Raw genomic sequence first — 20,973 nt, forward strand, 5'->3', positions numbered from 1 at the left:
CTTCCCTTCCGCTCGAAATCGCGCGGCGGTTTTTTTACGCGTCTGTGCGAGCGCGACCCAAAATGTGTTCCTGGACGGGTTTGGGGTTTTGGCCGGGCCCGTGAGGTTCTCTGTCCTTGAGGCAAAGGGGAGCTGACCTTTCATCAGAGACGGCCCGTGCGCTGCTCTGGGAGACCCCTACAGGCATATCGCGGGATTACATTACATTACTGTACATTACGGATATTTACATAGCGTTAATTTACAACTGGATATGTGCTGAAGCAATGCAGGTCAAGTACCTTCCTCTAATACAGTGGCAGTGTCCAACCTGGGAATCAAACCCGTGACCTTTAACCCTAACCCTAATCCTGACGGCATTACACTACACTGCCATCCCAGTGTCCATGTCCATGTCCATGTCCCGATGTCCTTTGGGATGTCCATTTGGATTTCGCTCACACTGTCCAAAGTCTTAAACAGGCCTTCAGCCAGGTAAAGAAGAGTGATCGATGGGAGCTTATGCATCCCAGTACACCTTAATGGGGGATAATGCTCACAGCCTTTCAGTAGAACAACTCCATTACCTTGAGGGATTGGTAAATAATATATGTATTATTATTTTTTATGTAGTTGTGTGTGTGCATGCTTATGTGTGTGTGTGTGTGCGTAGACATGCTGGAAAGATTTTACTTCATCTGTATGAGAGTTTTGTTATTTTGAAAGGTAGCGCATCCCTGTTTTCAGAAGAGGTTCAACGTACCTTCTTTTTCTAGTGTTTCGAAAGGTTTGGGTGAGCAGTCCTAGCTCTGTCAGCTTCCAAACACGATCTGCCCAGAAGGGGAACACATAATTGCATTTGGCCCCTTTCAACATAATTTTGACAGGAGCGCGACGAATTACATCTGGATCTTTTTTTTCCTCCGATTGCATAACAACTGTGCATATGGTTTGCATAGCAAGTAGGAGCAAACCTGGTGTTTCTCTGCTCGTAAGTGCATAATTATGTATTTCATGTGGGAGTGTTAATGTGATTGGGTTTTTCTGTGGCGTGCCGGCACAAAAAAAACTCGGTTCGCCCGGTGTTTTCTCTCTGCTCTCCTCGGTAAGCGGGGCCACTTTATACCGAATTAACACGCTATTAATTCATCATCATCACAGAGTTGCACCGGGATAATAGACCGTTGGAATTAATTGGCCGAAATGGGTCAGCAGTTATGTTTAATTTGAGCGCTGCACGATGCCGGACTTGCATTCTGGGAAGTGGTGTTTCTCCGGAAGCAATGCCCAGGGTGCTATAAAGGCGTGAATGCGTACCGCATGTCGGTTGGCGTTTGGAATGCCGTTTCTTTTTTAAGTTTTGAAGCTAGCTATGTGTGAGGAAGTGTTAAAACCAGTGGGGGTCTAAAGCGGTTTGCGATTTGGAAAATTTATAGTAGTCCCTCCCACCTACCCGCTCCCCCTCCCCCCGCCCGCCCGCTCCTGTCGGGAAACCTTGCCTGGGGTACGGTTGCCCTCGGAAGGTGTCCCTGTTAACGTTTAGAATTAAACTTTTCGTTCGCTCCTCGATCTCTTTTTCCCCCTCTCTGTGCGCTCTTGCAGAGGGAGTCTTGCTCTAAAGAGGGTCTTCCCTTTTGGGGGGGGGTGCGGTTAGACAGCGGTGTTGCAGGTCTCGCCGGATGGTTCCGGAACTTTTCTTTCGCTCCTCGATCTCTGTTCCCCCTCCCCAAGCGGTCTTGGTGAGGAAGCCTTGCGCTGAAGAGGGTCTTCCCTTTGCGGGGGTGTTAGACGGAGGTGCTGAGAGTCTCGCCGGATGGTTCCGGAGCTTCGGCCTGGACGCTGGCCAGAAGAGAGGCTCTCTCTCGCAGCTCTCCCGCTGCCTCTGTCGCAGTTAGCGGGTCGCGGTGGCGGGTTGCGCTGGTCTGGCCCAGTGGGCCGCCCGCTGTGCGCGGAGGGGGGAGACGCACGTCGCGGCTAGCCGGCTCCCCCCCCCCCACCCCTGAAACCGACCCTGCTATTGAAGTTCCCTCCCCCTGATTTACCACCGTGCTGCGCTGTCTCCAGGCATCTGGGCTGAAGAACAGCTCTCTCTCTCTCTCTCTCTCTCTCTCTTTCTCCTCCTCCCCTACGTCCCTCCCTCCCCCCCTCGCCTGGCTCAGCTTGCCTGCTGTCAGCCCCCCCGCCTAAGATGGACGAGCTCTATCTGACACCAGCTGATAAAGCTCAGCTTCCCCTGCTCTCCAGGAGAAGAGTGTATCTGTCAATATCCTGCTGGAGGAGGGGGGGGGGAGGGGAGGGGAGGGGAGGGGAGGGGGAGGGGGAGGGGGGTCTGGCTGCTGGGGCTATTTGGTTCATGGTTGCAGGCAGATGTGGGTAAAATTATTAATATGCATAAGACAATTTAATTTATGATTTTGGCCATGTTGCCAAGTATTTTTATGTTAAATACAATATTTTATGCAAACATATCTGTGTGTAAATTCCGTTTTATATAGTACTGTACACACACACGCACACACACACATGTATATATATATATATCTATATATGTACATATATATACACACACTATGTACGTACTGTATAAACACACACACACACATGTTTATACTATATGTGTGTGTGTACATTTGGGATTAATTTGTCACCGGCAGTAGGAATGACAGCAGGTTCAGCCTGAAGACGTTCCTGTGAGATCCTCCTCATACTGTTTAATCCCCGGTGGAGCTGAGTGAAAAAGCCGCTCAGCAGAACCCGGTCACCTGCACACCTCCGCTTAACGCAGCGCCTCTGACCTTTGAGATGGCTCGCGTGCCTTTCGCTGTCGCTACTCCGCGGCCTCGAATCGATCGCAGAACTCCCGCAGCCGCTGAGGGCGTCGGCCGCGTCGGTCCCCGGGGGAGGGGGGGGGGGCGGTTTCCCGCGGTGGTAGGGCTGTGGCTCAGCTTATGAACCCGTGACAGCCTCCATGGTTAGCGGTGGCGGCGGCTGTGCTTAAAGAGCTCACCCGGCCCGATCGATGCCCGCGCCGCCCGCTCGTGCGGAGGGGGTCGCGTCGCCGCCATTTTGCGATCGGGGAGAGGGGTCTCCAGTCATCGCCCGTCTTTTCCCGCCTTGGGTTCGCCGAGAGAGAGCGCTTGATGATTACCGCCCCGCTATGGCTAACGCTATCGATCCGTGACGCGTTCTGATGCATCGCAAATATTTGAGGTGCGAGCTGGGCCCTGCGTGAGCTGCGTGTTATCGGAGCCCCCATACCCTCCCCCTTTATTTTTTAATTCAGTTTTTTTTTATGCAAGAACATCGCTATGTTCCTACAGCCTTTGATTCACAAGCTCAGTTCTCCAACCGTTATACCGCACTGCCGCCCTGGTCCTTCGGTTCTAATTCATCTTTACACAAAGTCCGCTGCCATGATTTTTTTTCTTTTTAAGAGCTCGCTTTAGAGCATCGATGGCAGTTTGCGAAAACCCGTTTGATCAGTTCCCGAGTGAGAAAAGAGGTTAATTGGACGCGCTAACGAAAACACGACTTAAAATATCTCCCTTCCCCCCGTTCAGATATGTGGGTGCTCGTATTTCTTTAAGGCGACGCGCGCGGTTCCCTGTGACTTATTTTACGTAAACGCTTTTTAAGCACGTACCCTTCCAGTCGTCGGTTTTAATTGAGCGCGGTTCAGATCGTCCGGTAAATTACCGGGATGAGTAACGGCGAGGGTTCCGCCGACGTCCCGAGGAATCGGGCGGGATCGGAAGTCGGAGCGCCCCCCCCCCCGGCGGGCACCGCGGAACGGGCCCGGGGTCTGAAGACGAAACCAGGCCGCGGCGGAGCTCTCTGCTAGCGCCACCCCTGGAAGGGCTTCGTGTGGTGGATCTTTTCACTCCTCACGACCATCTTCGGTCACGCCAGCATGGTTTTTTTTAAGCCCCATGACTCAACATCTGAGGAGTACTGCGTGAGTCACTGTTTGCACCCAGGAGCCTGCTGACGGTTTCAGGAGCCACAGGCCAGCGCTCCCTGAACCCAACCGGCTGGGGGGGGCAGGCTAGCGTGCACAGGACTAGCGTTGGCTTTTAGCGTATAGAGGGAGCGCGGAATCAAAGCCTTCTTAATATGCATCTCGCTTCTTCTATTCTCTTAGCTTTCCCCCCCCCCCCTCTTTTCTTTTCCACGAGTTCGCGGTTATGATCGAGAAAGATCAGATGTGTTTAGCGCCGATTGATCTGCTTGCGGGCCGGGTCAGGGGCTTTGATTTTTTATTTGTTATTTATTTATTTATTTATTTATTTTTTTCGCGGCGATGTCGATACGCTCACTCCAGCTCTGGGGACGTTGCTATTGCCCTGCAGTTACGCGGCGGGTGCTGTAACCTTCTGCCAAAACGTCGGACAGTAATGACACCCCCCCCCCCCCCCCCATCCCCACCCTGCCCCCCCCCCCCCCGCGGTCCTGACTATGAATTTATGTGCAAATAGCAGCTATGCTGAGGCACTGGCTCCCTCCGCATGAGTTCACACGGAGAGCGGGGTTTCATCACAGAGCCCCCCACCGAAATGTTAATTTTTTCTGCTCGCAGAAAGACCTTTAAGAAACTGTTTAGCATAATTGTTTCTCGGGCCGCGCTTCGCGGCGCACCGCCTTTTCTGCTGAGCGGAGAAACTCAGATTTTTTTTTTTTTTTTTCCCGCTCGGCCATTTATCTTGTTCCAGCTTTTCACTTTCGGTGAGCCCGGAATTGATCACGGGTCCCTCCGCCTGCGTTACGCAGGGCGAGCCCCGAAAGTTTTTACGCCCCCCGGCGTCCCCCCGCCGACCGACGCGGTCTTAATCAGGAGCCGCCGCGGCGTCTGCTTGGCAGGCGTACGCGCGGTGCTTCTGAGACAATGGAAGGCAATGAAATTATTATTATTAATCCTAATTTTAGCGCACACACGAGAGCTCGGCTTCTGAAAGAGAGGTAATTAAAGAGGGGGGGGACCGCAGAATGTGATTCATCTTGGGGGGGGTGGGGGGATGCCGCGAGGGGGCAGTTTTTGGGCAGCGACTTGCATCTCTCCGCTCCGCACGCCGAAGCTCAGCCAGCCCTCCCTCAAGCTCGCTTTGCGTCATTAGCGCTAATCGCTACATCAGCGGCTGCCCTCCCTCTTAACGGCGGGGGGGGAGGGGCCCGCTGATGTTTGTCTCTCGCTGGCTAGGGTGACCGCCCCCCCCCCCCCCCCCCCCGAGTCGCTGGCGAATGAGGAACGCGGGGGCGAGTCGGCGTTTCCCCCCGTGAACCCCGTGACCCCGATTTCAGCAGGATCTCCCGTGAAAGGGGCGTCATCGTTTATCATTTAATTGAAAATACATCCAGCAAAACCCTTTTTACCCTCCATTGTGCTCCATGTGTTCTCCGGGGTTACACGCTCTTAAATGATGTGCGTACATGTAGTGTGTGTGTGTTAACGTATTCATGCTCTTGATTGACTGTTATTAGCCAAACACTTCATGTGTCAGTCACTTTTTTTTTTTTTTTTTTTTTTTTACATGGCCTTTCTACCAGTTCCCCCCCACCTAACGAATAAACCGCCCTGTATTTCCATCTAATTACTTCCTCAGTATATATTTAGGCATGTTGTGGGTGAGCAAGCCCTTACAGTGTACTTTCCGTTGAAGCTGAAAGCTTACAGCCGACAGTGGCTGTTTTTTTTTTTAGCGTGTTCACACACGTGTTTCTCCTCACGAATGAATCGACAGGCCATATAAACGAGTCGACCGTCGCTTCTGCAGTTCCAGTAGCCGTTCCCTGTTTCCTCTCAGAGAGTGAAGGGTTTTTGTTTTTTACAGCAGATCAGTCAGTTTGACAGAGCGGCCGCTACGTTGCAGAGCCGTGGAGTGGTTAGCCGTGCTCACACGCTTAGCGTCCGTGTTATTTTTTCCGGGAGTTAATTTTCAGGCTCATTTGCGTGCTGCGTCTAATTAAACGATGTCGTTGTTGTCTCTTCCCTTTCCGTGTCAGTGCTGGCGTTTTTTTTTTCAGTTTTTTTTTTTTTTTTTAAACAGTTGTGTACGCAGCGAGGAGCGAGTAAACGCTCTTTAATTCACACACCCCGCGCCGTGACTCTGAAGTCCAAATGCAATTAGCCCGTCGCAGATGAGATCGTGTCGGGTTACCCGGGGCATCAGTGGGTCTGAAAGAGGTTTTTTTTTAAAAGCTGTGAGTCGGTGCTGAGCACGTGCAGACATTGAAATGGCGGGGCTCATCCTGACTTTTGGGGAAGTTGAATCGTGACGGCGGGTCCTATTGGAAGGGCACAACAGGATGTCGCGGTGATCAAACAGGATGTCCCTGAGACTAAAAGTAATTGTTTTTTTTTCCCTCAATGTTGGTATTTTGGACCAGCACAGGCCCCATAATATGTTTGCTCTGCTGAGTTGGGTGCTTGGTCTGACTAAACCCTCCCCCCCCCCCCCCCACCGCCTGCACTGAGCACGTGCGGTGGCACCAGGACTGCCTGTCTGATGCAAATTCAAAGGTAATACCATATTTCCACCTGACAAAAGTAAAGATTTATTGCATCATAGGGAGGCATCCCTGTTCATGTGCTATTACTATGTAATAGCTGTGTTATAAGCATGGGGTTGATATAGGCGGTTCACAAGTACGCGCACACACAGCAAGAAGATTGAAATGTGCGGCGATTTTATGTTATAATGAAATGCGTGCCTAAAAATAGGGACACATTTGTGTCGCTAAGACGTATAATTTTGCCGCGTTTTGTTATTTTTTTTCCCCCTGCGTGTGAACTTGCCTAGCTCATGTCAACATGTCTACCCCTTGGTTAGAAGCAATTATAATAAGTAATAGATGTGTCTCCGCATTAATTCTACAGCCGTTTTGTCCTGTGTTAAGTTCTATTTGCAGTCATAAATGAAGTGTGGTGATATCAGTGCCAGGTCAAGTGGCCTTGCCATACTTGATACATGCATACATATTCATACAAGAGTGTGCCAATCAGCCGTCTGTACTCTCAACGCATCGCATTCACGATATGTAAAGCTTCTATATAAACGTTCTTTCGTCAGCCACCAGGCAAGGGGAAACTAAGCAGGTGCTTCCGGACAGGTATGGAGTCCTCATAGTTCAGTGTGCTGAAGACTTGCACTCATGACCAGCTGTGTTCAATATCAGTCCATAGCACCATTTATATGAGCCGTTGATTCATATAATCGAGCCAGTAAACTGCATCTTGTGTTTTAACGGCTGCATTTGCTTTTGGCAGAATTCTTGAGCCCTTGGTCTATAAAAGGACCCTGGATCGGTTTGTGGAAAGCTTGCCTGTGTTCCGTGCGATATTGCGAGTAGCGCTGCTCGTTCTCGCTAGCGAACGGTCGAGACAGTGGCGTGAAACGTGCACGCGCGCAGAGCCGTATTTCTCCAAGCCCAGATCTATGAGCCTTGTCATCACAAGGACAGAACGCTGGGAATATGCCCGAGGCCGGTACGAGATATATTTTGTTTTCGGAGACATCCGAAGCGTGTGATCAAACGCAACCTCGGTTTGAGGGAGAAGGCGATCTGAAATATTTACGAACCGCAGGAAAGCAGCGGACGTTTTTTGTAGCCGTTGAAAAGAGACGCGAGAGCGGCGTCTGCCCGGGGGGGGGCGGGCGGGAGGGAGGTACTGTACCTTCTCCTCCGCGGGATTGTAAAACCTGTCCCCCTTTCAACACCGCGGGGGAGCGAGGACATGTCGGGGCTGTCGGGATTCCGGGATTAGCCGTCCGGTTAATGGAAGTCGCGCGCAGTCGAGGTCCCGGAGCAGAGACGGCGCGTTAGCGCTGATGTGGTAGTTAATCGGGTCTGAAACATCTCTCTGGCAGCGGGCTTCCTGTGCGGGTCATTTGCATCCGCGGGTTTTTGCAGAGATACGGCCTTGCGTGGCAGTGCAGGCCGTGGGTGATACAGGTGTGTGTTTTTATACGTTCCTGTTCTTATGAATACGGTTCGCTGGGAGCCTGGGTTTCAGCGGCAAAACGTGAGCGTCCTGCTTCAAGTCTCGGCATTAAAAGAGCAGAAGATGGCCAGTTAGTTTTGTGTAACAAAAGAAAAAAAGACATCGGATTTTACTTAAATTTTTTTCCCTGCAGCATAAAATGCCGACTGTACGCCTGCCTTCGAGAAACTCTGGAGGGGTGACGAGGTCCAACATTTATTTGAAATGGTTCAAGCCTTTTGACACAAGTGCTGTTGCTGTGGGTCACTGGCTATTTTGAAGGAGAAAAATACTTTAACCAATGTCCTAAACCAGCTTGGTCTCTTGAGTGATGTTATGTGTTTGTTTGTAACAGGTTTATTTGAAAATTCTTACAGATCTAATGGATTGTTTTCAATTTATTTAATTCTTTGTCAACTAAAAAGTTAATGTAAGTCAGTTATGTGTTTCATCCAGGTCTGCTTGGGTGACAATTTCATTTGAAATGACCAAGAATCTACCCATTCCAAAAAAAAAGAAAGACGAAATTTGAATATGTTCTTATTGTACATACATTAGTTTATGCTGGTTATTAGTAAAATGAATGGGATTGTTGTCAGTAATGGACGGTACTTTTCGGGACATACAGTATAGTTGTTACGATTGGGTTATATACACAGGATACCACAGTGTCTAGAGTTCCATTGGTCTTTTTTTTCTTCTTTTCTTTTCTTTTTTTCAAATTTAAGAGGCTTCCCACTCTCTAGGGTTCTGCATAGCTTGCTCTTAAAGATTAACGATGGGTAGGTGTCCTAGCATAGCCTTTCTTTCCCACCTTCTGTTTAGAAGGGAAGACGTTATATGTGATGCAAAATGCCAGAAATGAAAGATTTGTTGTTGGGTTTTTTTTTTTTAGCCTATTTCCTTCTGTCTGCGGTACTGACTGAGATAAGAGATGAGGAGAATTACTCACCGGCTCAATAACCCGAATTCCGTTATATTCCCTCCCGAGTCTCTCCTTCAAAACTTTTGCATATTTAAACTGGTCTGAAGTGCACCCCCCACAGCAGGCTGGTTGTGTAGCGCAGTTCTCACTCGCTCACACGCTCATTCTAACGGAGGGCAACACAGTGGCCGCCAAAATTAATTTTTAATTACGCCGCTTAATGTCATTTGGCGAGGAAAAAGTCGATGGACCACCTCACGGGCTGGAAAAAAAAATTGAATAATTGAAGGGCTGGCCTTGATCTAATTTGACAGAGATGCGTTTTTGTCGTTTTGAATTTCAATTTAAGAACGTTCTAATTACATAATTGAAGAGTTAACGAGTTAGCTCTTCAAATAACCTTAAAGGGTTAACGTGCACCCGTTGGTATTTCTGTTTGCCTCTGCGTCAGATTTCTCCCTCGTCGCCATTCTGTGTCTGCCAGAACGCCGCAGGCTTTGCTCAGATTGGTGCGGCACGGCGCGGGCCTGCTTCGCAAGGGCTACATTTCATTCAGAGCCCGAATGGCCGCCGCGCTCCGCTGGTCCGCACGGAGAGCCGCGCTACGGCGGTTTATAAATGATGAGCCGTCGAGTGGGTCCGGCGCACGCGTGCGGAATTCTGCTGCGTGTTCGCCCCGCTTTGTATTTTCTCGGCCCTGAACATTTACATAGAACTAATACACTACTTCATGTATGACGTATCTGGCCAACTGAACCTTGAAATGGAATGGTGGCAGTTCAGATCCATTATCACACTAGTTCCCCCCCCCCTTTTCTTTTTTTTTGCAACACTATGGCAATTCCCCGCATACTGATATGCAGCTGTTAGACCTATAAATGCCTGCCTGAAATATCTAACACTTTTTATGCTGTTGCTTTGGGGAAACGATGAGTTGTTGGCTTGGGCATGCAATGAGCACGACCTAAAATCTGGTCTTTTTCTGTCCATTAGCAGAGTGGAGTGGCTATCAGTTAGCTACTGAGAAAGAAGGTCCAATTTTTAAGAATGTCGTAAAACAAATCCATCAGTGACTGGCCTCCCTCTTGAAATCCAATGGCCTGAATTTGCACGAAAGATTTTACGATGGAGACCATAGAATTGTTGGCACACATTTATAGCTAGACGCATTTTATGACTGAGCTTAAATGCACAAAAGTAGCATTTACTTCTGCAATATTTTATTCACTTAAGTACAACACTTGGAAACACTTCTGGCCACATGTAGCTCTGCTGTAATTAAACCATATATAATGTTGGCGAAAATATAGAGTACCAGGGAGAGCAGTCGCTGTGTAGAATAGCTTGTCTGGTCATGTAATAGATCAGGTTTGATACAGTGCTAGAATACTATCTTGTTTGTAGATAAGCTGAGCACTTGCTACACTTTAGAAGTAGGAAAATGGCAAGCATTGTTTGGCTAAATGGCCTATTCTCATCATGATGTGTTTTGTTAAAGGAGAACTAGCTGCTGACCCCGATGTCTGTTTACTTCACTGTTTTGATTCCATTTCTTAGTCCTGTCATTCGTTCCGTTTGTTTAACAGTGGGGGGCGCGGGCGGTGGTGGGGGGGGGTGCTCATCTCATGAATATTAACGCTAATTAATGCCAACCTCGCGAATCTGAAACTGAAAAGTTTTTCAGGCTCCGGTTTTGTTCTCTGCTTTCGAGCAACAGACTGCCGCTGGATCAACAGATAAAATAACCCTTCGCACTTTTGTTCGCACGTTATTCATTATTCGCTTTTTCACACCGATGCACTGCCGTACGCTTCCTCCCCGCGGTGTGATAATGTGTGTGTGTGTGTGTGTGTGCGCCTGTGTGTGTGTGCCCGTGTGTGTGCCCGTGTGTGTGTGTGTGCCCGTGTGTGTGTGTGTGTGTGCGCCCGTGTGTGTGTGTGTCTGTGTGTGTGTGTGTGTGGAAGCCATCAAAAGCGAAGTCATGCTGTGTTGATACTGCGTTGTGAGGCGCTGTATTTAGAGTCTGTAATCCCAGACGCGGAGTCTTTTAAATGTTATAAAGGGACTAATAAAAATGTGTTGCGGATGCTATTGTGAGATGAATGTGGCTGGAACAGCAGGGCAGAGGTGAAAATTAGTCAACAATGCCGTTCTCCCTGGAAGCGCTGCGGGAGGTGCGTTTTAACAGAGGGTGACTCCTTTATGGGAGCAGCTTACCCGGGGTCTTACTGGAAGCTGGGATCTTTGGATTGTTCTGAACCAGGGCTTGGTCTAGACTGAATTACCCCTTACAGAAATAGAACACACTGTAATACATTGTAAATATGTGGGAAACATACTGAGTTATAGAATTGTATATTTATCACGCCAATGTATTTTTTTTTTTTTATGAATATGTGGAAATATCTTAAGGTAGAAGTCATTTGTGTGTTTGTCTTGATATTTTGAAGCGCTTCAGTATCTTGATCGTTATATGCGTTTTGTTTGAATGCATCTAATTTCAGTGTGTTTTCTGTGAGGTTCTTAGGCCGGGAAACCTGATTGGGTGAAACGGCGCCGTTCCCGCCGTTTTTGGGCGCGGGCGACGCCCGTTCTCACGCGCTCGCCTCGCGTTTCGTTCCCGCAGGCCGACCCGAAGGACCTGATCAGGCTGGTGACGGCGCACGTGACGGACGGCCCGGCGGGGGCGGACTGGCCCGAGGAGCTGGAGAAGCTGATTGGCCAGCTCCGGCTGTACAACGAGCGGCTGACGGACTTCACCCAGGCGCAGGTGCTGCGCGGCCTGGGCCGCGGCGTCGACGTCCAGCGGTTCGCCGCCGACAGCAAGTACAAGAAGGAGACCATCCTGGGGCTCGCAGAGTAAGCGCTGCGGCCGTTACCGAGGCTACGGCGGTCTGTCGCTCAGCGTACTGCGCCCATGGGGTGGGGAAGAGGGGTGGGGGGAAGGGGGTAGGTGGGGGTGGGGGGGTGTAGCGGATGGTTAAGAGCTTCTGCCTTGAGGAGCACAATAGAGAGCTCGTACTGGGACCGGCAGGGGTATGCTCTATTGAGCTCCCGGTCTCCATGGCGATTTTTCCACTGAAAGGGTTGTTCCAGCGGTGTGGGTACTGCCTGTGTCCGAGCTCCTCCTCCGTAGACTAGAGCAATGAGGAGACCGCACTGGGCTGTGAGAGTCTCTATGATGACTTTTCCTTCCAAAATTGCGTGCTGGCTTGGCGGTTCCTTTGGTCCATTTTACCCCAACGAGAGCATCTACCGGCCATCAGAACGTATACCTGCTTTGCATTTTAAAAATGTGTGTAGTTTTACCAAGGGCGTGTCCAATGGGGTGGCTGGGTTCCCACTGTCCAATTCTGGAATTTGATTGGCAGCCCCAGGTGCCACCCTTATTTTTCCATGTTTAATAGCGCATTCATCATTGGCTAATATAACTGCTGCCGATAGTGTGCCCCCCCCTTTCCCCCAGCCAATCCCGGTAACCCCCCCCCTGACAGGAACGTTTCCTTGAATGTAACGGGATATTTTTCTCTGCCCAGGACCCTGGAGGAGAGCGTGTACAGGATCTCGCTGTCCCTGGCCCAGCGATACGCCGTGCCTCTCTGGGAGGTCTACATGACGCACCTGGAGTTCCTCTTCACGGACAGCGGGTGAGCGCGCGCTTTGATGATTAATTAAGGAGGCGTTTGTGCGTTTGAAAAGCGGGCCCCGCGGGTAAGTCCCCGGGGCGGACGGGTGGGTGGCACACTCTCCAGCGCCGGGCGGGTCAATTACCGCCATCGTAATTGCCCAATATTACGGGCTGTTGCCTCGTGAACGCTCGCGTAAACAGGGCCCGCATTTGCATATTCATTTTGCTCTGGGGGGACTAAAGAACGCAAAACGCAGACACTTTTTCGGTAAATGATTCCAAACGTTGTTTTTTTTTTTTTTTTTTTTTACAAAATTCTGATTTATCTTTTTAGAATTTGTGTCCCCACACCCCCTTCGCTCCCTTTAGTTGGTTTGATCCGCGTTTCCACGGGAGACTGAGAACCCGGCCAGACAGTCACGACAGTGTTGGGATGGCAACACAAAAAGCTCGACAGATTGCTTTGAGGATGTCCGCCGAGAGGCCGCTTGTGTCCTCTCTCGCCCCCCCCCCGTGAGAGGGACGGGTGAACGAAGTACATTTACAGGATATATAACCGTCTCCAACCCGAATGTGGACTTGTTTTTTTTTTTTGGTTTTGTTTTGTTTTTCTTCTCCTGCCATTGATTGCGTCGTGTTAAAAAAAGATGTTTTTTGCGGGCGGACCTGCCCCTCGACGCAGGTATAATGCGTTGAGTATCTGGGGAGACTCGATAATGTATTGGCGAGCGTCGTTTTTTGGCAAGGGGAGCAGGCCGAACGTGCGCCTCAGCGTCCGATGATCAATCAAACAGCCACACGTTGCAGTTGGCGCCGTTACCCAGGTGACACCCCTCTTTATGAAGTTTCTAATACTGACGCAGTTTGTCTGCATTATATAAAAACGGCCATTGATATTCACTTTGTAGGCCCCATGGAACCTGACTTGCTGGAGAATAACTCTCGGTGCCAGATGCGTGCTCTACTGCTGCTTATTACCAAAAAAAAAAAAAAAGAAGATCAAAGAAAGGTTGCCGCTCGTTTTTGTTTACTTTCTCTTGTTTTGAGCAGTTCCTAATGTCAAAAGCTCGAAAATTCCGACGTGGTTTCAGACCTGACGGAAGGAATCGGGTTTGCCGTGACGTGTAAAGTCTGCAGCCGTCTCCCGGCGTTTCCGAAAGTAGCGCGGTCTGAAATTACATTACATTACATTACAGGCATTTAGCAGACGCTCTTATCCAGAGCGACTTACACAACTTTTACATAGCATTTTTACATTGTATCCATTTATACAGCTGGATATATACTGAAGCAATTTCGGTTAAGTACCTTGCTCAAGGGTACAATGGCGGTGTCCTACCCGGGAATCGAACCTGCGACCTTTCGGTTACAAGCCCAGTTCCTTACCCACTGTGCTACACTCCGTTCCTTGACTTAACTGCCGTTTGTTTATTTGTTTGTTTGTTTGTTTGTTTGTTCAGACCTCGCTAGCGGGCTGGTCTGTGTGATATGTAGCGTAATTTCCTTGCGCCGCAGCTCTCGCGCGTGAGAAAGCACTGGCGTCGGCGTGGAAACGCGTCGCCCCTGGCCCCCGGTGCTTTATTGGAGCATTAGGAGTTTGGGTTTCTTTTCTGCTGAATCAGCATTTTTTTTTGAAGGAACATTCAATTCTGAGAGGGAAAATGTCGGGTGGACGAAACCGACGTTCGACAAGCTTTCGCTGTTTTACCCAGCTCTTTAAATCACCGTATTGCAGTTTACGGGATATTAGTTTTCTCTCTCGCTTTGTTATTTTCAAAATCATATTTGCTCCATAATAGTGTGGAATAAAAAATTGAAAAAGAGGGGACCAAAAAAAAAAAAGTCTATTTACCCAGCTGTATGAAAGGTATTTGTCCTTGGGATGCAGAAATGAACAAAGTGAACTAAAAGAGATTATTCAGGTTGAGTTCTGTTAGTAGAATGAGGGGAAATAAATGGAAATTAACTGAAGGTAAATTCTGTACAGCCATTAGGAAGAATTCTTTCACACAGAGAGTAGTCAATGTGTGGAATAGCCTGCCAGATCACGTAGTAGAGGCAGAAACTCTGGGGATTTTCGAGACTAGGCTTGATACAGTGTTAGACACTTTCGAGTCTGTTGGTAATCAGAGCACTAATTAAGCCTGGAAAAGTCTGGGCATTGTTGGGCTGAATGGCCTGTTCTCGTTATTATGTTATGTTATGTTTATGTTTGTTTATGTTATGTTATGTTATGCTATGCTATGTTATGCTACGTTATGTTATGTTATGGTGTGTTAGGTTATGTTTGTGGTTGAGCAGTGTGGTGTATTGAGTGTGCGTTGGTCTATGTGTACAGAGATGCAGAGATGTGTTGTGTTGTGTTGTGTTATGTTGGTGTTTGAGCAGTACGCTGTATTGAGTGTGTGTCGGTCTATGTGTACAGAGATGCAGAGATGTGTGCTGTTGTGCTGAGTTGTGTTATGTTACGTTATGTTTGTGTTTGAGCAGTGTTGTGTATTGTGTATCCGTTGGTCTATCTCTACAGAGATGCAGAGATGTGTGCTGTTGTGCTGAGTTGTTATGTTAGGTTATGTTTGTGTTTGAGCAGTGGGGAGTATTGAGTGTGTGTCGGTCTATGTGTACAGAGATGCAGAGATGTGTTGTGTTGTGTTGTGTTATGTTGGTGTTTGAGCAGTACGCTGTATTGAGTGTGTGTCGGTCTATGTGTACAGAGATGCAGAGATGTGTGCTGTTGTGCTGAGTTGTGTTATGTTACGTTATGTTTGTGTTTGAGCAGTGTTGTGTATTGTGTATCCGTTGGTCTATCTCTACAGAGATGCAGAGATGTGTGCTGTTGTGCTGAGTTGTTATGTTAGGTTATGTTTGTGTTTGAGCAGTGGGGAGTATTGAGTGTGTGTCGGTCTATGTGTACAGAGATGCAGAGATGTGTTGTGTTGTGTTTGTTATGTGGTGTTTGAGCAGTACGCTGTATTGAGTGTGTCGGTCTATGTGTACAGAGATGCAGAGATGTGTGCTGTTGTGCTGAGTTGTGTTATGTTACGTTATGTTTGTGTTTGAGCAGTGTTGTGTATTGTGTATCCGTTGGTCTATCTCTACAGAGATGCAGAGATGTGTTGTGTTGTGTTATGTTAGGTTATGTTTGTGTTTGAGCAGTACGCTGTATTGAGTGTGTGTCGGTCTATGTGTACAGAGATGCAGAGAGACCCTGAGAGGATATATTCCAGGACAGTACAGACCAGAGAGCCGGGGCCTTTAGACCCAGCCCTGACAGGACGGCTGATTATTTCACACGATGCGGTCCGCTGTCCTCCCGCGAAACTCCTCCCCCCCGTTTCCGCGGGAACAGCTGAAGCCGCAGTCGCCCAGAGCCGGTGCCAGAGCGGCGGAATAACTGTCACAGACCCCCCCCCCGCCAAGTGCATCCCGCCGATCTTTCAGCATGACGGGGCGAATAAGCGGAAACAGGCTCTGGCTTGGGAGAGCGGCAGAACCGCGGTGTTCGCGCGGGCTCCTAATTCTCGCCGCTCGTGCCGCGCGTATAAATAGAAAGTAATTAGAAAGTCGTTTATCCGTAATTCGGCGCGTGAAACCGATTCAGCGCGTGGAAACGAGGGTTCCCCAGGCCTTTCCGTCGGAACGCTTTTGTTTTTTTTGTTTTTTTTTTCCGTGCGTAACTCGTAATCGGACCGTTACACGCCCAGATTTGGGATTGCATGCATATTTAATGAGTATGTTAATTAAACGGCGGGGGGGCGTGAAAGCAAAGCGTGTTAGGCAGGCGTCGGAAAAAGGGGGCCGGGATGTTCTCCTGGCGAGATTACATCAGGCGGGCGTGGCTGACGGGCTCCCTCAGCGCTCGCTGTGAATGTGCTGCTGCTGCTCCTGCTGCTGCTGCTGCTGCTGCTGCTGCTGCTGCTGCTGCTGCTGCTCCTGCTGCTGCTGCTCCTGCTGCTGCTGCTCCTGCTGCTGCTGCTGCTCCTGCTGCTGCTGCTCTTGCTGCTGCTCCTGCTGCTGCTCCTGCTGCTGCTTCTTCTTCTCCTTCTTCTCCTTCTTCTTCTTCTCTTCCTTCTTCTTCTTCTTCTCCTCCTCCTTCTTCTCCTTCTCCTTCCCATTATGTCTGTTTTAGTGACATCACAGCTGGGTTGTCCTCCCGGTTTAGCCCCAGTAGAGCTGGAGAGCATAGCTCTAGAGTGTTTGTGTGTGTGTATTTGTGTTTGTGTGTGTGTGTGTGTGCATATGTGTGTGTGTCTGTCTGTCTGTCTTGGGGCGGGTGTGCAGTGTGTGATTGTCTGTGTGTTCGTACATGTGTGTTTTTGGGGTGGTTTGGGTTTGTGTGTGTGTGTGTGTGTGTGTGTGTGTGAGAGAGAGAGAGAGAGAGAGGGAGCGAGAGAGAGAGAGTGTAACTGTGTTTTTGCACTTGCATACATGCGCTTATGTGAGTCTGTGTGTGTGTGTGTGTGTGTGTGTGTGTGTGTGTGAGAGAGAGAGAGAGAGGGAGCGAGAGAGAGTGTAACTGATTTTGCATGCATGTGCTTATGTGAGTCTTTGTGTGTGTGTGAGTGTGTGAAAGAGAGAGAGTGCTATATTTCCCAAAGAGCAAAAGTTAAATATCTTCTCATTTGCGGGGTATTGATTTTTATGTGCTTTTCAGTGTTAATGTCTGGCTTATTAAGAGCTCCTTCCGGATGCTTCTTCAGAGCTCTCACTCTGCCGTTTGGAGACAGAGCCTGGAGGTCCTCCAGGGGGGGGGCCCGGAGCCTCACCCAAAGGAGCGAGGCCTCCAGACGCCTCACTCCCACCCCCCCTCCCACCCCAGTGCCCCCCCCCCCCCCCCCGAACCACGTTCTCTGGCACCCCAGGCTCTTTCCACTCTTCTTCTTTTATGAAGTTAATTTATTGATTCATTACGTTTAATTAATTCTGTTTTTATTTCAAGGAGCGAGCGAAGGATCCGGCGGTCAAAATTCGAGGGGGTGGGGGTTGGGGGGGGGCAACACGTCCGCACTCCTTGCCGCGGTCGATGGTGTTCAGCGCGCCGGAGCGCAGCGGCGCTAAGCCTGGGGCTAGCTCCCGCTACGCTAGCTCCAGGCGTTCGTCGGAAGCGGACCCCACCCGCCCAAATCTTGTTTTCTTGTGTTACTTTCTTGGCTCGTCGCCGGTGACTCATACTCATGCTGTAGCTCTGTTACTTCACTTTGTCGGCTGTTTGTCATGAAGTTGAATTTGAAGAGCTTGGATGTGGGGTGGGGGGGGGGGGGTTGAGGGGGGGCAGGATTAGGATGTTTACCCACCCCACACTCAGGATAGCGAGCCTCCCCCCAGCAGACTTTCGCCGAATGTGTTTCCTGGCACCATTAAAGATACTACGTGTAATTTATTGATAACGCAACTCTATAAAACATTTGCTTGCATCAGAATTCAAGAGACGGGAGAGCCTTGAATATTTATCACTTTAAGAAAAGCTGTTTATCTTTGCTCAAAAGGCATTCAATTAGGGAAAGCTGCAGATGTAGTCAAATTTGAAGTTATGAAGTCAGAGTTAACATAAATTATGTAAATAGACAGAGCTGGGGGGGGGGGACAAAATGGCAACGCTAAAATCCATATCTACGATGTTTGATTTACGGTGGCTGTTAAACGTTTGTTTTGTATATTGCCTCGGACATGTGGTCATTTGCGAAAGTAGGAAATGGCTTTTTTTATTTTTTATTCATGCTCTCATTGGCTGAAAGTTTTTTTTTTTTTTTTTTTACTGCATCTGTTTTAATGGTTTAGCAGAGTAATAAACACAAGCCTGGTTAAACTCAAGCTGTGAGAGACCAAAATCTTTCATATCCCAATTAGTGTTTAAGTAAGATTTGTTTTGGTCACATGTTTTAGAGCAAGCTGCTGATTGGTTGAGGACGCAAGCAGTATTGTCCCTTTTAGTTAAACCTGCAGGGATGTCTTCCGTAGAAGCCACCTGTGGGTATAAAAGCCTCATTTTGGTTTATTTGATGCCGTTTAACTCTGAAGCAGTTAAAATAACTTGTAGTTGTTCGAGAGAATGATGTCCCTATCTGGTAAAATAAAGGAATAAAACACAGGCTTACCTCTTTCTCATCACGTTTTTTTTTCTTTCAGACTCTCGACGAAGGACATCGAGAGCCGGAGCGCGGCGCTGGGCCTGTTCGAGACGCTGCGGGGCGACCCGGCGGCGTTCCACGATCACATGACCAAGTACGTGTACCCGAGCATCGCGGGCACGGACCTGGCGCGGCTGCTGTACTACTTCACCCTGCTGGAGAGCTGCGGCTGCGCGGAGCTGGTGCCCAGCGCCATCAAGCCGGACGTGCACGTCAAGCTGCTCAAGAAGCTCAAGGCCGTGGCCACAGGTACCGCGCCTCCGCCAAACGCGCCCGCCAAACGCGTGTCTCTCTCGCCCGCCGGGGAAACGGGGGCCAATCCCGCGCGTCCGCCAAGCGCGTCTCTGTCGCTCGCCAGGGAAACGCGGGGCGATCTCATGTGCGTGCAATACGACTTCCGACGTAGGACAGGGGGGCACGTCAGAGCCCGTTTCAGGAGCTGGGCTGGGTGGCGGGGCGGGCTGGGGACGGGAGGGGCTGGATAGAGACATGTTCTAAAGTGACGGGCGGCGGCCTGCTCGCTGAGGGTCATGTTGCGTTGACGCGGCCTCCGACGAGCGACGTGTCGCCGAAGCCGTCCTTTTGAGCCGCCGTGTCACCCGTCCGCGTGTGTCCAAGCCCCCGGCAGTCCTCATTCCGTGTTCTCCGCCCCCCCCCCCCCACCCTCACAGCACAACGCTTAGGTCAATCTCATAGCACAAGCATAACCCCAGAGCCGCAGAATGAATATTTAATCCCCCCCCACCCCCATAAGTCTGTCCATCTGTCAGCCTTTTGTCATCATGAGCGTCTGGGTCCGCTTTACGTTACATCTACATTTCGCCCCGTTGAACAGCTCTTATCCAGAGTCGCCCGCAAGCATTTCTCTCTTCTTCTTCTTCTTCTTCTTCTACAGTCCATTTACACGGCCGAGTGTTTTCACCGAAGCGATTCAGATCGAGTGCCTCGCTCACGGGTACGATGGTGGCCCCCACGACTGGGAACCACCCCCCCCATCCCCCCCACCCCCACCCACCCACAGCGAGCCCAATTCCCCCGTCATTTTCCCTCCCAGATACCGCCACGCCGCTCTTACTGCGGAATAACGATAGCTTTGGAAATGGCGCAGTGTGTATTTCTGCCACTGACACTTATTTGGAGTTTTGTGGTTTGTTTTTCGGGGTTCTGAGTTCATACCTTTAATAGACTGGCGGTATTTAGTATGCCTCTGGAAGCCGTGGTGTTGATGGGATTTTCTGTTAAAAGGAACTGTGGGTTTGCCACAGTACTGTAAGCCAATTTCTAAGCGGAATATAGTTAATTTAACAAGTTTAGCGGGTAATTCTAATTATAATATTTATTTGCAGTATAGGGCACTTTTCCCACACAGCATTCAAAACACCAAAATAAAAATGCAAATAGTTTTAGTTATTATCCAGAATAAGTATTGCGGTTACGCAGAACGGACAGCCGAACGGGCTGAGTCACAGTCTACCGCAAACCAATAGTGTCACACCGTCCGAGTGTCGAGTCGTAACACTTGCGGCAAAAAAAAATAAAAATAAAAAAGCTGTTGAGACAGTGTGGTTGTCAGGGACGACGGGCACACTGCGGCTTGCTGTGTTTGTGTGCAAACAGTATTTTATTGGACGGCGGGCGAGCCGTCGGGCCGAGGAGGGGGAAGGCCGGAGGGAACGCGGGGGGGTCGGCTGTACTCCGCAAACACGCGGGGCGGGGCGCAAAGGCATCGGGTCGGCGGTTTTTTAACGCGGCTCGCTGTCTCTCTGTTTGTTTTCCCGCGAACCCGCAGGCCTGGACTACAGGAAGCTGACGGACGAGGACTCGGACCCCCTGCTGGCCCTGGAGCCCGTGCTGACCAGCCAGAACGTGCTGTCCATCTCCAAGCTGACCTCCCGCCTGCCCCTCGCCACCTCCGGCCACGGGGGGGCGCTGTCCTCCAGCGCGGTGCACGCCGCCTGGCTGGGCAAGCTCTTCTGGAAGGGCGACGCGCAGCTGCTGAAGACGCCGCCGCGGTCCGAACCGGAGTTCCTCCAGGCGTACAACGCCTGCGCCAAGTACCTGGACCGCCTCGTTCCCGCCGACGCCGTCGCCTTCGTGGACGGCGTGACGTTCTCCCCCGAGGCCGCCGAGCTGGTGAGTCCGCCCCCTCGCGGGATTTGGCGGTAAGCCTCTCCTCCCTTCCCGCGTACGGGCGGACGGGATGCCGTTCGGACGCGCCACGGGCCTGCTGGGCAGCGATAATAAAACGGACGATTCCATGGCTACTGCCCTTACGAACTCTGGATGTTTGCGTGGTGGAGTCCAGTATAGCTACGTAATAGAGACTGATTATGGGTTT

General features: G+C 50.1%; 1 protein-coding gene across 1 annotated transcript in view; it reads left to right on the forward strand.

Annotated features, from left to right (window-relative positions):
• nbas (NBAS subunit of NRZ tethering complex) overlaps positions 1-20,973 on the forward strand; it is a 178,911-nt gene that overhangs the window by 93,991 nt on the left and 63,947 nt on the right. Inside the window, exons 42-45 of the mRNA XM_064340412.1 lie at positions 11,506-11,738; positions 12,416-12,526; positions 18,634-18,884; positions 20,425-20,768. Of these exons, the coding sequence (XP_064196482.1) occupies positions 11,506-11,738; positions 12,416-12,526; positions 18,634-18,884; positions 20,425-20,768 (939 nt within the window). The remainder of the gene's footprint in view (positions 1-11,505; positions 11,739-12,415; positions 12,527-18,633; positions 18,885-20,424; positions 20,769-20,973) is intronic.

Source organism: Anguilla rostrata, chromosome 6 (genome assembly GCF_018555375.3).
Source record: "Anguilla rostrata isolate EN2019 chromosome 6, ASM1855537v3, whole genome shotgun sequence".
In the NCBI taxonomy this organism is placed as follows: domain Eukaryota; kingdom Metazoa; phylum Chordata; class Actinopteri; order Anguilliformes; family Anguillidae; genus Anguilla; species Anguilla rostrata.